Source organism: Homarus americanus, unplaced genomic scaffold (genome assembly GCF_018991925.1).
Source record: "Homarus americanus isolate GMGI-L3 unplaced genomic scaffold, GMGI_Hamer_2.0 scaffold45698, whole genome shotgun sequence".
Classification (NCBI taxonomy): Eukaryota; Metazoa; Arthropoda; class Malacostraca; order Decapoda; family Nephropidae; genus Homarus; species Homarus americanus.
This window is the reverse complement of record NW_024735554.1, coordinates 5,531,672-5,548,285: the sequence shown is the minus strand read 5'-3', so window position 1 is coordinate 5,548,285 and position 16,614 is coordinate 5,531,672. Positions and strand designations below refer to the sequence as shown.

Sequence of the window (16,614 nt, the reverse complement as noted above, 5' to 3'; positions counted from 1 at the left end):
CTAAAGGAATCATACGCCTGGCAGTGAGTGTCTGGGGGGACTGCAGCCCTAAGCACGAGCCGCCACTGAGTCAATGAAGGTATATAGTTTTCAATGATAAACGTTAAGACAATTTAACCAAGAATATCCGACAAAACTGTCTGATGCTTAGTTCCACTCGGGTCATTTACTTTTAATCTTTCTTTTATTTATCATTTCAGCAGTTGGGTAGTGGGTACCCTCAGCTTATATCTATTACCTACACGTTGTGTCTATATTCATGGTGAACCAACTGTAATAATGATGATAATAATAATATAATAATAATAATAATAATAACAACAACAACAACAACAACAACAACAACAACAACAACAACAACAACAATAACAATAATAATAATAATAATAATAATAATAATAATAATAATAATAATAATAATAATAATAATAATAGATAATAATAATATAATAATAATAATAATAATAACAACAACAACAACAACAACAACAACAACAACAACAACAACAACAACAATAACAATAATAATAATAATAATAATAATAATAATAATAATAATAATAATAATAATAATAATAATAATAGTAATTAAGGTAAATGTTTTTATTATTATTGTTATTATCACTGACCATTAGCTTACATGAGTAGTTTAGACACTTTAACAGGATGGTTGGGCAGTTAGTGGGAGACTAAGCGACCACAACAGACCGTCGGCGTCCAGGTCAAAGTAACGCCTCGTTTATAACGTGAATCTCGAACTATCAATAACACATGGCTCCAAAGTGCCCAGGAGATTGGTCAGATTAAACAAAATTAATTAAGGGGGAGCCCAGAAAACTGTGAGGGATAACTTTTTCGGAGTGAGAGTTGTGGACTGCCAGAGAGTATTGTGACGGTACGAGTGTGACTGGTTGATACTATGGCCTCCCAGAAGACCCAGGGGAAGTGGAGTGACCTGGTGACCCTGCTGTTGAGGGTACAAGAGGCCCCGAGGTCACCGGGAGAGGAGGTGAGCCTGGCCACCACGCTGAGTGAACTGAGTCAGTGTAGCGCCAAGCTCAGGGTAGTCTATGATCACCGGGTAAGACTATTATGTTTAGTGATGGTATGCAAAATATGTTTCTTGTGCTTTTTTTTTATTATCGAGGTAAGAAAGCTTTTGTTTGGAGACATTATCTCAAGTTGGTGCTAAGGCTGGACTACTCTTGTTAGATTTTACCTCTCGGTCCAACTAATTACCCAAATGTAGCCGGAATGAAGTCAAATAATGGTCCTGGATGAATAAATCGGACTGCCAATCACTTCTTGACTAGTATTTTGTGTCAGAAAGTCACAAAAAATTGGTAAACTTAATTTAATCTGAGTTAATAGATCGAGTGCATGTACCTAACCTAACCTAACCTAACCAAACCTAACACAACACAACTCAGATTAAATTAAGTTTACCATTTTTTTGTGACTTTATGACACCAAATAATAATCGAGAAGTGATTCACAGCCCAAATTACGCTTGTACGACCATCAATTGACTTCATTGCGGCTTCATTTGGGTAATTCCTCGCTCCCTCGGTACATGCGCGCGATGTATTAACTCAGATTAAAGTAAGTTTTCCAATTTTTTGTGACTTTGTGACACCAAATACTAGTCGAGAAATGATTGGCAGTCCAATTTAGTCATCTAGGACCATTATTTGACTTCATTCCGGCTATATTTTGCTACATTTGGGTAATTGGTCGGACCGGTTCAGCATTATAAAAATTTGTTGTGTGTTGTATATTTTTTCTTTAATTAAAAGTAATGGGTACAGTATTGTAGTACAGTATTGTAGTACAGTATTCACAAAAAAATTAATATTTGACAGACCGTTTAAACGAGCTACAAATTTGGTGCCTATATTATTTACTGACTCTGACATAACATTTTAAGAGTTATTCATCCTCTCTATTTCCTCCTCAGCAAATTCACTCGTTGGTTGAGCACTGTGTGTCTGGTATTGTGAGCCCCAAGAGTGCCTTGGTGAGGCAGACATCGCAGCTCCTCGCCTCTCTCCTCAGACGGCAGGGCAGCACAAGCCTGCCATCATTAATACTAGATAAGATCATTGCCTGGCTCAGCTCTGCTCTTCACTATCATGAGAGGGACGTAGATGGCTGGCAAACCGTCCATCAAATATTACGAGCTCTGGCAGATGCCCTGAGAGATGCTCCTGACCATGCTGAGGAGGTGAGGTCTACTCTTTTAAGTATATTATTATTAAGAGCTAATTGTTGGTAAATGCCAGGGTGATTCATATGTTTGTTACCACTGTCACGGTGAAATATTTTCTGCGCCTCAGATTCTTGATTTGTGAAAATGGTTGACACAGTCACTTTAGAGGAACATTGAGTTGTGACACTTTATTTCCTGTGTAATTGTGTAAAAATAATTTTAAATAAAAAAACATTACAGGTTACTGTTATTGTATTTTTTTCACCATTACAGTGGTTACAAATTTATGAATCACCCTTTGTTATTGTTATTTGTGTATTATCATTCATGTTGCATTTGTGAATCCTTAATTAATTGTGACTGATGATAATTTATGGTAAGTTATAACCATTGGTCTTGGTTGTGAGAGTAAGATTAATGCTGTACTGTGATTGCTAAAACTGTCCATTCTAAATATTTCATTGATTTTCACAAGGACAAACTGTATCTTTTATGTTAATGGTGTGTTTAGGGAAACAGACTGCCAGTTAAGGGCTGATAAAGCAATCAACCATCCCACTTCATTGCAATTTCCTCCTATTTGTTGATGGTTGTGAAGCAGTGGTTACCTTCTTGTGGTTGGTGTAATAAACAGCTGTCTACCTAGTACGTATATGTAAATTGCTCACTTCTTGCCAGCTATGGCTGTTTTATTTATATCAGAGTCAATTTACTGTAATGAATTTAGTCATCAGCTGCTTACCTGATATAACAGATGTACAGTACTGTATGTCTCCAAGCACTGCTGACTGTTGTGGGTGATCTTAAGCTGAAGCATCTGCTGCTCACTGGGGACCCAGTGTGGTCTCTATTGCCATGCCTCACATTAACAGGACCAACCAGCTGAGGCTGAGTTACAGTTTAACATTTTCTACCATTTTATAAACTGTAACAAAATGACTGCTGAAGTATATCAGCCACTTGACATACTTTGTGTATTTCTTCCTTAGATTTACCTGAGTCTGGCTGGAAGTAAGGGTTCACTCATCTACACACTAGAGTCCGGTTCTTCGTGCCGTAACCGTGCACTAGCAATGCAGTGTCTTCACCTGTTGACTTATGTCACCCCAGAAGTGGTTGCTGAAGCTCGTCAGCACAATGAAGAGATCTTCCCAGCAGCAGTGGTGTCTAGCATTCAGAGAATTGTTATATATGTTTTAAAACAACCATTACCCAGCCCAGACGTGTGTTCACATAAGTTGTATTTACACCTGGTCGCATCTGCTCTAAGTGTTCTATACAATCTGGTTGTGTGTGCTCCAAATGACGTATTGGGTAATATTATTGTCAGTGCTTGCCGTCCATTTGTGTTCTATGGGTTGCCAGGTTTTGCTCATAATGAACTTGTCAAGCACACAACCAGCCCAGAGGTGGATATTCCTCTCTCATCTGGCATGGATAGTGATTCTTCCTCCAGAGTAAGTAGTAATTGTGTTTTTTTACTGCCCTCAGTGTTTTATAATGCATACTTAGAGATTCTTCATGTTGTTTTATTATACAGTACTGTACAGTATATTAACTTTGATATATCATACACTTTACAATATATTCTCAACACTGAATAATAATTTTGTTAGGTAAGTTAAACTTCCAGATATTTCCTCTCTGGCAACTCTCTTCTACACACTATTATTATTTTTGTACAGTATTATTACTATTTTAATAGACTAAATGATAGGAAAGATAAAATAAATGGTATAATGTACTCTAGGGAAGACTGACATGAAAAATAATTTTTTTTAAAGTAAATAACAAAGAATACTGGCCTTGAGGTCCGATCTACACCAGCATGCTTCTTTTCTTACAGAATTACACCAATCGAAATCGTCGTAAAAGACTTCGTCGAAAACGAGCCCAGCCATCACGGTCCACCTCAGACTGTGAGGGTCGTCCATGTCCCCTGGTGGCGGCTGTGGATGGTCTGGGTCTAGGGTTGCGAGGACCCCCACCAGCAACTGCCCTCGCTAGTGTCTCTCTTAAACCTCAGTGGGCCAGAGGGAAGCAGATACATAACAAAGAAGAGGAGACAATTAATATTTCTGCTTCAGGTGAGATGATTTTTCCAATTAACCTTTAACTTTTAAAAAAACTGGTCGGATATTGAGAGTATTGGCAAAATTTTGTATAGAGGTAAAGGCAGGAGGAGAGGAGAGTCAGGGGTAGGCCAAGGAAGACCTGGGGAGAGGTTCTAAGAAATGACAGAGTTAAGAATGTGATAAGAGGCTGTAAGAGAACGTGCAGTATGGAGGGCTGCCATCAGGTAACATTGTCTAACCTGCGCAAGTGTAGAAATTGACCATAAAATATTGATGATGATGACCTCAACATTCCATAGTTACCACCAAACTATTTGTCCACATTGTGATGAAACATAAAGAGCTGCAATTACTGCCAATATTTACTTGTCCATCTGATGATGTAACATGACTACTGTGGGAGTGGTGTGGGCTACTGCCTGCTTCAGCTGTACACTTCCAGACCTGACTAGTGACTACGGTACTATTCTCTAGCAATTGCTGAGTGAGTACAGTATATCATTAGGGTATACTGTCTAGTCTCATTGTAATTTTTAAGCTATTTGGGAACTGCATATTTTTTGCTTTAGTTTGGTGGACTTCATTATTTTTTTGTTTTCTCACTTAGCACTTGAGGCCGAGCATTCACCAGAACTGTTTTCTCAAGATGAGAGTTTTGTAGAAGCGCGTGTCAGTGGCTCTGAGACTGACTTCTCTGACTTCGATGGAGGAGGAGAAAAGGAGACAACTTTAATGGCTCGAACTCGTCAGTGCTCACTTCAGGCCATAAATGCTGTCATTGATGTAAGTTCGGTGTCGATTATATTTTACTTTTTGATATTAATATTTACCATTATTCAGTGTCTTTATTCTAATGTGTGAGTAGACATTGCTGAAAATCAATTAATTTTTCTAAGTCTTTACTTATTTTTTCTGAAATTGAAATAGCAAAATGAAATGATAACCCTTATTGTCTGTTGAAGCTTCCTGCCAGCACAAGTGTTATATCAACCCTTCAATGATGGCTTCCATCATCAGTGGGAATCTTACCCACCAGTGAAGGGGTTAAGGGTTAATACCTACATATCTTGTGTGAATTGTGACAACTTTAATGTTCTCCCTGGGATGGTCTGTATGAGACTGATGGAAGATATAAGAACTTGTACTCACACTGATCGATAATTAGAGTAGCATTCCGATAGTCAGTTGATCTTATGTCGGGATCAGTATTATTTATTTTGTTTAGAGGCACAGTACTTGATGAAGACTATTTTACTGAGTTAAGCACGAGGACGTTGCATTATGTTAACTAACATGGCTGGGAACACACTATATATTTTTAAGGATTTTACAAGTATAAACTCCTGCTATTGATCCTGACATTATCATTTATTGTCCTTTTTTTTCTTTGAATGAATGAATGTATATCATCAAGATATCTGAAAAGTTATGGGGAATTTTAGTGCATCGATAAAGCAATAACTTGGACAAAACAGTATAATCGTGGTCATGGTTGGATCAATAACTTGGACAAAACAGTATAATCGTGGTCATGGTTGGATCAATAACTTGGACAAAACAGTATAATCGTGGTCATGGTTGGATCAATAACTTGGACAAAACAGTATAATCGTGGTCATGGTTGGATCAATAACTTGGACAAAACAGTATAATCGTGGTCATGGTTGGATCAATAACTTGGGCAAAACAGTATAATCGTAGTCATATTATCATACAGTATAACTGACATATTGTGTTGTAACTAATATATTGTCACTCTTTTTATTCCTTTGCTTTCACCAAGGAGAGTAAGGTAAAGTCACCTCAAGCACTTAATGGCATGTTAGTAATTACATTCTGTATTGTTCTGTTTTAATGGTACAGTATTTGTATGCATATGTGTTGAATGACACTTTGGTGTTTCCTGTTTGTATTATTCGTGGGACTGTTTGCATTACAATAGTTACCTCTACTTCCTCACATACGATGCAAATGGAGCTTCACGGTCATGCACACCTCTTTTACCATATCTACCACATAATATTTTATCCTCTTAACAGATTATCCATTATTTCACATCTTTTTTTTTTTACAGTTGTTTTATATTTCTGTACCGTCATATTGCACGCAGGTAGTAGGCAGCTATCAAACAGGGAGGTACTACCACCTGGGAAGATATTGGAAGCATAATGTGTTGTCTAATGGTAGACCCTGCTGCCATATGGCATCACAAAAATTATGACCAAGTCCCAGGTTGCTGATCTGACTTTCTGCCTCATTTACACACAATTGCAGGGTCTCAATTGTTTCTCTTACTATTGACATCACAACATACATACAGTATATCACTTCTCACTGTTGATCTTTTTTTGATTTTTGTATTTCTTTATAGTTCTTTATTATTATTATTATTATTATTATTATTATTATTATTATTATTAGTGTTATTATTATATTATTGTTATCATTGTTATTATAAAATTTATTTACTATGAATTATTATTATTATTACTACATTTTCAACCCCAGGCCCCGATGTGGGTCAGTGACCTGTGTCCGGGTGGGCTAATCGTTAAAAAAAATAAATAAAATTGTCTCGGTGATAATGTGTTATTTTTCTTTCCCTCGTCCCTCATCTTCCTCTCGTACGTCTGCCAGTACTGTACAGTGGTAGAGCTTCAGCCCAAATAGACGAGCCACCGCTGAAATTCAGTCTTTGATTTGAAGTTTTATTTTATTATTTTGTTTTATTGGGTGGCTATTGTTTGGATGTCATGCATGAAATAATGGTAGGATAAAATCTTCCAATCTGAGTTAATTAGGTACAGTATTACTACCTGCATTGTTCATTGGTGTCCTTGATGGTTAATTATAATAAAGTTTATTATTCAGAAAGTGGGTAAGCAACACAAGTTCAGCTACTGGCCACCTTTAATGTGTCAGACGCCATCCTTGATGACGAGTGTGTTGAAGGACCCGTCTCCCTCTGTGAGAATGGCATCACTCCAAGTCATAAACACTTTTCTCTTGGATTCCTCACAAGTCCTCACCCTTGCTGTTGAGAAGTGAGTTCAGTAATATTGTATAAGTTCACTATATTAGGAGGTGCATATTTGTTTATGAAGTTGACTTTGTATTTGTCGTAATGGATGACTGTCTTCCTTTCTGTTTAACTTTGATTAATTACTGTATGTATTTGTATTTAGGTCTCTTTTTACTATATACCTGTACTATACAGAATGTACAGTATGTCCAAGTAGGAGAGTCACTTGGGGAATTAGTATTTTACTAAAGCATGTATAGTACAGTACAGTATGCCAGTTACACGAGCATTTTGGTGTAACGTAATGACAAAAAATTTACATTAGCTTCTTGTCTGACCGATCTTAACAATTTTATAAGGAATGTAACCTTCGATGTTTTTCTTTTAATAAGTTTAGTTTCATATATTTTTATTTGATCAGAAGTTTTACAAAATGTACATTGTATTACAGTGAGGGAAAGAGTTCATACACCACACTGGGTCACCAGCTCGGCACCAGTCTGCGGGAGCTTCATCGTTGTCTGGCACTCGCCCTGCTCTCAGAAAAGTTTCCTGGTGCCCTTGTTAGAACTCTGAAAACAATTGAGTTGCTTGTTGAAAATGTTAACTATTCCAACCTTAAACCAGGGTTATTAACCAAACTTGTCACTCATGTGAAGTATTTTATGAGGTACAAAGGTCAGTACTGTCGAGTCTTTGTTAAGTATTTTACTGTATCTGTTGTATGCTCCTCAGATACTGTCACACCTTTCCTGCATTTGTCAGCTACACCTTTTGTCTTAATAATGAGTTGCTCATATCCTTCAATGTTTATGTGTAGATGCTGGAGCACATCCTGGTTTATTATATGGATTGTTGGGTTGGGAATTTGGGGGTTGCAAACCAATTCAGCTTTTAACATGGGATCCTATAGGAAAATGGATCCCATTTAGCAAGGATTCACTTAAAAGACATTTTCCCAAGTACACGCATTGATCCTCAAGTTGGACCTTACTGTGCAGGGGAATGTAGGAGGATGAGAGGTAGATTTATGACATGCCTTGCCATTAATCTTGTATTTAAATAGGAATGTGGTGGTGGTGTGAGCTGCAAGGCAGTGTACAGTGAGAAAAATTTTGTGTGAAAGTAGAAAATGAATGAAGATGAAATTCTCTGTGATGGACCATCTTAAAAAGCATGGAGAACACATTTGAAACATTGGAATGATCTGAGAGATTGATTCATTGTCTCTGATATAACTTTTTTAATTTGAATTGGTTCATTTGACTTCTCTGTAATTCCTATTTAGGTGCACTATTCACTTAGTCTCCGGACTGGCTACAGAATCACTAAAGGTTGCTGTTCATGCCAGGCTGCTATAGTACAGTACCACAGTTCCTACACTATTGATGCACAACATGCTTATGGGACCTACTTTCACTTCCACACTTGCCTATTTTTCATTTTTGTGTGTGCAATGCTTCATCATACTCTTATCTACATTAATTCAGTATCTGCAAGGAAATGGAAAATAATGTGAAAGTTAGTGATAAAATACTGTCTAAGTACAGTATGATCAGACTTAAAGTCTGACAAATGTACTGTGTTTAAAGGGGTTTTACTCACTGGGGATGTTATCACTTTCTCTCTGAGCAGTAATGAGTGCAAACATGGATTTTTGGTATACATATGTTGTTTGTTATTTTGTTGTGTATTGTTATAACCCATGTGGTGAGTGCATGTTCAAGGTAGTTACTGTGATATCTTTTGATATATTAATGATTACACCTTACGTAGTAATAAGGGGATGGTGGACCCAAGGCTTGTATATTTCTTTGGGTTATATTGCACCACCTGTAGTATTGTAGTTGTTGTTTGGATAAATCTGCTGTCACTGTTGAAAATTTTATACTGTACTTAATAGACATTCTTTATTTTTGTTAACCCATATTAGAGGCTGTGGTCCGTGCCAATGCCTTCTCTGTGATGGTGAGCGTGCTGATGATCAAGCCACAAGTAGCAGAACTACAACACTTACTGATTAGGTTCCAGACTCCAGCCCCTCCCACTCTGACGTGTCCACCAGAGGTCCTGCCTCCACCGGTTATGGAAGAAGAGCTGCCGGGCCAAGAGGAAGATGAAGCTGAAACTAATTTGAAAAGTGAAATGGAGAAAATGAATTTGGTGAGGACAGGATTTTATTGAAATAGATTACTGTATTTTCATTAACATTAATGTGGCTAAGTTAAATACGGTAAATATATGATTACTGTACTGTACAGTACTTTATTCTACAGATAGTAAATGGTATTAAGCTTGAGAGTTTAATTTAGCCTTTATATTTGGATAATTAATAAATAAGAAAAAAATATTTGGAAGTGAGAATTTGAGAGTACAGTACAGTACTGTGTAGTGTAGTGTGGATTTCATGTCAAATTGGTATAAATAGATATGAGTTAATGTGTGCATTTAATATGTGCCTTAGAGTCACTTAGCAAATTCCTAAGTTAGTTTGTATTTCAGTTAAGTGAGGACGAAGAAGAGAAGACTGAAGATAACGCCCAGGATAAGTCTATGGTGTCGTGGTTAATACAGCGTTGTGTTGACTCCTTGTTGACGCCAGACCATGAAGCTGTGAGGGGCATCTTTATCCAGGTAAGATGTTAGTTATTGTTATACTGGACACAATTTAATCACTAAGAGTAGGAAGTATTGACAGTTTAACTAAAATATTCCCAGCTCACTGACCACAGCTACATAGATACTGTACATAGTAACTGATACCACGTTTAAACTTACGAGTAAGTCATCTTCTCGGGGTTTGATGCATCCTACTATCTAGGCCAGGGTTGTAGGGCTAGTAACACCCCCTCCTAGGCCAGGGTTGTAGGGCTAGTAACACCCCCTCCTAGGCCAGGGTTGTAGGGCTAGTAACACCCCCTCCTAGGCCAGGGTTGTAGGGCTAGTAACACCCCCTCCGAGGCCAGGGTTGTAGGGCTAGTAACACCCCCTCCGAGGCCAGGGTTGTAGGGCTAGTAACACTCCCTCCTAGGCCAGGGTTTGTAGGGCTAGTAACACCCCCTCCTAGGCCAGGGTTTGTAGGGCTAGTAACACCCCCTCCTAGGCCAGGGTTGTAGGGCTAGTAACACCCCCTCCTAGGCCAGGGTTGTAGGGCTAGTAACACCCCCTCCTAGGCCAGGGTTGTAGGGCTAGTAACACCCCCTCCTAGGCCAGGGTTTGTAGGGCTGCCCTATCTTGTTTGTGGAAAGTTATTGTTTAGGTATAAATAAGTTGAGTTGAATCAGAAATAGAATGAGTAATGATTTTCCTTCAGTAATTGACTTCCCTTGTCTAATAGCTTTATTTTTAACTCAGGTTCAGCTTCAGTCACTTAAGGTGTTGAGTGCTTTAGTGAGCGAACACCTGAACATCATCCATCAGAGTCTGCCCTTGATCCAACACGTCATCACTGTGTGTAGTGAAGCTGTACGAGAACCTTTCCATCCAAAAATGACGGACTTGGCACCTGATTCTCATAAGAAATTTGAAGCTGGAGAAGGTTTTGATCCAGCATTCATGTCCCCAGACCCTGGTAAGATACAAGATATAGATAATAAGACTTTCAGAGATTTTTTTATAGTATATGAACACCTCAGTTGGACAAAATAATGACAGGAAAACAAGGAAAGTCTGTGTTTGTTTCTAGCTTCAATTTTTACTATCAGTCAATTACCAATCCATTGAATATTAAAGAATGTAAGGCAGGTAGTGGGTCTGTCACTAGTTATATTAAAACTTAGATTAGTATGGAATTCTTTCTCACCTTTTGGGGAGGTGGGGGATGTTACTACAGTATAATAGGAAACTGTGTCAGGTTCACTCATGGCATTTCTAAAGTGTACTATACTAGGTTTTAAGGTTACAGCACACAGTAGAGAGATGTTCTTGTTAATACACTGTCATGAATAAACCCTTTCATCAGGTGTGGTTGTGGAACATGCCTACATTCTACTTGGCTCTCTGCTGGGAGCAGTTAAGGCTGACCTGGACAAGGGGGCCAATTCGTGTGTGTCTGTCAGTCAGGTCCAGCAGTTGTGGCTCTGGGTGCTACAGGTAACTATCATCTCCTTTTTTGGGTCTTGATGATTTTGAAGGAAGTGTGCTGGAGATTTATTAATTCCTACACTGTATTATAGTTCCCACGGTGTACAGTATGAGTGTCCACAGTTTATTTATTTATTCTATTTGGGTAAAGAGGCACAGAGAGAAAAGTTAAAAGAATTTGGTGTGTAAGTTTGACATAAATTTAATTTATAAAGTATTTGATGTATGTTTACGTAAAAAGAAGTACAGTATCGTACAAATTTAAGTACTGTTAAAGTATTTGGTGTAAGTTTAGGTAAAAATAGTATTAGTTGTAAATAAAATGGTATCTGACATGAGTTTAACGTTGTCTTTTTCAGGGACCCCTACAAATACTGTTCAAGCAGGCAGCAGCAGAGCAGTCCAGAGGTAGTATGGAGAAGGGAGGAGCCCCAGCAGGTGAGGGAAGACTACAGTATTCTTGATATTGACTGGTTGTGTAAAATATAAAGACAACTTGTATGTGATCTGCTTCTTCTTTTCTTCTCAGCTTGTGTATCCTTACTGCTTCTTCTGTATTCTTGTACAAGGCCTACTGTCCCATACCTAGGCCTACTGTCCCATACCTAGGCCTACTATCCCATACTTTTGGTCACTTCGCATAACTTACACCGGTTAGATTAGGTTAAGTTAGATTAGTAGAGAATATCAGTGGAACGAGATCTCCCACTGTAAAGATTTGCATACTATATTACAAGGCATCACATTTAGAAGGGGCATTCTGTAATTAGCAAAATGACACTTCAATATACGTATGCAGGATTAAGGTGATGCATCTAAAAACACCTGTAACTCGATGTGATTATTTTTTTTTTTAGTTGCGATGAATATTCAGATTATTGCCAATCCATTTTGCAAGTTTATGTACCCAAGTGAGATATTTTGAATATAATTACTAATAAGAGTAGAATGTGTTATGATATTTAGAAAGAGAAGATACCCACAGCATGAGACAGTCCTTATGGAGATGTCTTCTGCCTTAGTAAATCTTTTGTGGATTATAAATAGAGTCGAGTTACTATGTCATATGTGTAAATCAAATATTTTTTGTAAGTATTGTATATTAAATCAGCATTGTAATAATCTGTATGTTATCATTAATTCAGATTTCTGTTTTTGTCAGTTGATCCTCCGAAACAAGATGTAAACTGGAGGAACAGAGATGCTCTTCTTTTGGAAAGTCTTGAGGACCGACTTAAGCAGACGGTGGCCATTGCAACTGTTCTCACGCACTTCAGTCCTTCTGTGAGTTTTAAGATACAAATAGTTTATATACTGTAATTTGTTACTCCCAAGACTCCTATTTAACCCATTTTTTAGCACTTAAACAGCAGCCATCAATAGTGATAGTTTTTTATGATCTTATTTACTGGGTTTGTTGTTATTGTTTCATTCTTCCTTCAGAATGCCTTTTGTTTTTGATAAGTGTATCTAAAATCCTTGGGAAGCGAAGGAGCTGCCTTGTTCATCTTGCCATCTGCTTGATTTACAACTAATGGACAGACACCTGCATCAGTGACATCATCCCTCATCTGCTGTATCCAACCAAAATGAACAGACTAAAGTGCCCTTCCTCCTCTCCTTATGTTACTTATTTCTTTCTTATCTCACACCCATTCCTCCATGTCTCACCCATTTCTCATCATCTCTTCTATTCTTCTTTGTCACTCATCCATTCCTGTCTCCCAGCCATACTTAATATCTTTCAGCCATTCCTCTCATCTTTCAGCCATTCCATTCATCTCTCAGCCATTCCATTCATCTCTCGGCCATTCCTCTCATCTCTCAGCCACTCCTCTCATCTCTCAAGCATCTCTCCTTGTCTCATCTATTCACCCAGCAGTAACTCGGTAACAATTACTCAGCTTCTCTTTGTTTATTCACCAGATTTTTGAGAGCCTTGGGGAGGAGTGCATAACCCTGATCATAAAAACTGTCAAGTGGCTGGTCACCCACGAAGACCCGGACCTTCGATTGGCCGGTGCCCGCATCATGGCCATTATAGTCAGTTTTCCTGGTGTTGTGGGAAATTCTGGCGGGGTGAGTCTCTTACAAGCAACGGTCATGACGACGTGTGATCTGTTGACCCAGAGAGAGAACAACGTGAACAGATATCGTCTCCTGGCATCATGGGCACTGGCAAATGTGTCCTCGGTGTTTGAACTTTATGTGTAAGTTTCACATGTAGTTTCACTTCCATGGTTCACCTTCCATTGTACTTGGTTAATTTTTATAGGCAGTTTTATAGGAAGTCTTACTGGTTATGGTTATTTATCACCGACACATTTTTATCTTTTGGGAATCACTCTGAAATAACTTTAGCTATTGTATGTTATATTATCTTTATTATTATAGACCCTTCAACATCATTTTAACATTTGCCAAACATTTCCATCTACAGTATTGTACTGTACTGTATAGTGGTTTGATTGGTGTGTTTGTGAAGCATTTGTCACCTGTTTGTAGAGAGAATTATGAGTATTGTATGTGAAGATGGCTAATTTTACCTCAACAGGCACAGTATACAAGAAACAAAATGATCATCTTTACCTTTCAGTGACAGTTGGAAGTGCCAGGAACATGGTTCTGGTAATGAAATCTTATCACCAATGCTCATTGTGCAACTTTTGGAGGTGGGAATCAGAGCTTGTAAGGATAAAGATAAGATCAAGCCACATGGTGTACGATGTGTAGGAAACATAACAAGTTTCCTTCGGGCTGAACAAGCAGCTGACCCCACCATAGCCCCTCTTGTTTCCAAAGCAATAGACACTTTGGTACTCTGCTCCAGCACTGGAAGCAACATGAAGACCCGGTGGAATGCTTGTCGTGCCCTTGGAAATATTCTTAGCAGCGGCCGCTTACCCATTGCTGACATGCCATGGAGGGTACAGAGTGATAATAGTGTTTATTATTATTATTCATTAGAAGTTTAGTTAATAAAAGATTACTTTAGTGGTACACATAATTCAGGTACCTGTATTTCTTACTACAGTACTTGAATGTTTGTGTGCAGTCATCACAGTCTGTAATTATATATTTGTAAGATTTTGGCATTGTTGACACACATGGGTATGCCTGTATAAAGGTGTGTTGATGATGACATGTATGAAAGATTATGATCTCATGGTAGGTCCATTTTCTCTCAAATTAAAGTTAAATGACTTAATTTTGTTCATTGCAAGACTTGTTCTACCTTTCCATCTCACTTAATACAAAATGAATTAGATTTGGCTGAAACAAAAAACTAGTTATAATACCCACTTATTATGAAATAAATTTAGTCAATTCTTTAAAGGAATTATGTTGTGTGCTCTCACCAGATTTTAGTAAACCCATTGCACAGTTTTTTGTATTGTACTCTCAGAACTGTTCCTTTAACATATTATATACATCCACAGAGCCAAGTTCTGACTACTCTTGGCAACCTGGTGGAAAGCTTCAAGAACTACAAAGTGAGGATCCAGGCTTGTAGTGCCATATGTAGCCTGAGGTCTCGGGAAGAATTTGGATCCGAATATTATGGGATATGGCGGGTGTTGCTCCACGGACTAGATAATGCTCAAAATATTATTGACTACCAAGAGATACGACATAGGGATGAACTCATTAATCAGGTCTGTACAGGGATGGAGTGGTAGTAAGCCCCACCCTCATGCCAATTTTTGATGGTTTGTTTTTTAAATAATTTAAAAGTTAGGATTTTTTTGTGTACATACACTTTGCCTTCTGTATTAGTAAAAATTGCACCACTTATTATTCTTGTGAACAGTAAGAAGAGGTTGTAATCTTTTTTTTTATTCTGCTACATTAGGCAGAATGCAGTGGATATTTATAGTACCTGTACAAGCACTGTATTTGAAATAATGCAACGGTATATTTGTATTTTGTAAACCATTGTTGTGTCTGTTGTCAGATATGTGAAGGCATCTGTCAACTATCAACTCATCTTACTCTGGAGGATGCTGGGTCACTGTGTGAACTGTTACAGCTACATCAGGATATGGCAACACCATTGCTGAAGAAGGCTTATCTCTCTCTACCCCCGGAGAGAACAGGACACGCTCTTAAAGCTCAGTCAAGGGTGGAAGAGCTCTTGAGTTATGATGCCCTTACAGAATCACAACAGCTGGCCTTGATTATACTGAACAGTTTGACTGCTGCTCCCACAACTACCAACTTTACCTAAGTTTATGGCTTATATGTATACAGTACAGTATATGTAAGTGAAAAGGTGCTATTGCATATTTATTTTAAACTCTTATTAAATCTCCCGGGACAGCAGGACGTTTCGGAGAATTTTCTTGTAGAGAAGAGAAAATTGAGACTATTAGAGGGTGTGGTGGTAGGGGGTGTGGCAGTAGTGGGTGTGGCTGTAGAGGGTGTGGCAGCAGTGGGTGTGGCTGTAGAGGGTGTGGCAATAGGGAGTTGCCCAAATTAAAAATATTGTTTGTTCTACTAAGCATAATTTTATATTTTTCGTTTATATAAAGTATTGATCACTTGTATATGACTCTTATGTTAAAAAAATGTGATCACAATTAAAAAATAAATGGAAATGTTAACCTATACAGTATGATTTATTATATCTCTAACTTTACTGTTCATTAAGTGTAGTGAATATATCCCTTTATATCATTAGGTGTAATGAATCTTTACATCTGTGGTGAAAGATAAATACTAGACATAAGAAGATTTACTATTGGACATAATAACATTTTAACCACATTTGTTGCTGTACTATTTTATTACTGTAGAGGTAAACTTATATTACAGTGAAATATAAATACATGTACAGTACACAAACTATTAATGCCATGGTTAAGGAATTACAAAATGAATGTACTGTAACTCCTACCTATTATGGAACAGGTTAATTATATACTTATTTCTTTCATTGTATGTTGCAATGGTGGACTAGCTAACCTAATCCATTGATGATGAAGAAGGATTATAACCCACCAAGTTGGAGTGTACAAGAGTTGAAAGTTAAACATTGTAGATGGTGTATGTAACAGTGTTAAATATGACTCTTGGAATATGGTTCATGTATATTTTCATATATTCTTTGTCAACATTAAAAGACACAATGTTAGATGGAGTTTTGCTACTGACTTTTGTGTTTTAATAGGTTTACCTTTTTTATTTGGACATTCTAGGTTTTTGTTTTTGTATTTAAAATTTTC

The 16,614-nt window shown here is 37.7% G+C and overlaps 1 protein-coding gene across 3 annotated transcripts; it reads left to right on the top strand.

Moving 5' to 3' along the window:
- The first annotated feature begins 693 nt into the window (after window positions 1-693).
- LOC121871448 (HEAT repeat-containing protein 6-like) lies at window positions 694-16,523 on the top strand. Of its 3 annotated transcripts, none has more exons than XM_042373761.1 (18): window positions 694-1,081; window positions 1,958-2,224; window positions 3,199-3,666; window positions 4,056-4,296; window positions 4,892-5,067; window positions 6,071-6,076; window positions 7,156-7,328; window positions 7,758-7,984; window positions 9,240-9,469; window positions 9,809-9,940; window positions 10,661-10,877; window positions 11,268-11,398; window positions 11,749-11,827; window positions 12,552-12,673; window positions 13,316-13,599; window positions 13,986-14,316; window positions 14,830-15,045; window positions 15,345-16,523. In XM_042373761.1, exons 1-18 carry the CDS (start codon window positions 920-922, stop codon window positions 15,615-15,617), a joined length of 3,735 nt encoding a protein of 1,244 aa, XP_042229695.1. In that variant the 5' UTR covers window positions 694-919; the 3' UTR covers window positions 15,618-16,523. The 3 variants fall into 3 exon arrangements, with proteins under 3 accessions (XP_042229695.1, XP_042229694.1, XP_042229696.1); XM_042373760.1 differs by having other exon boundaries at window positions 6,068-6,076; XM_042373762.1 differs by lacking the exon at window positions 6,071-6,076.
- The last annotated feature ends 91 nt before the right edge of the window (window positions 16,524-16,614 follow it).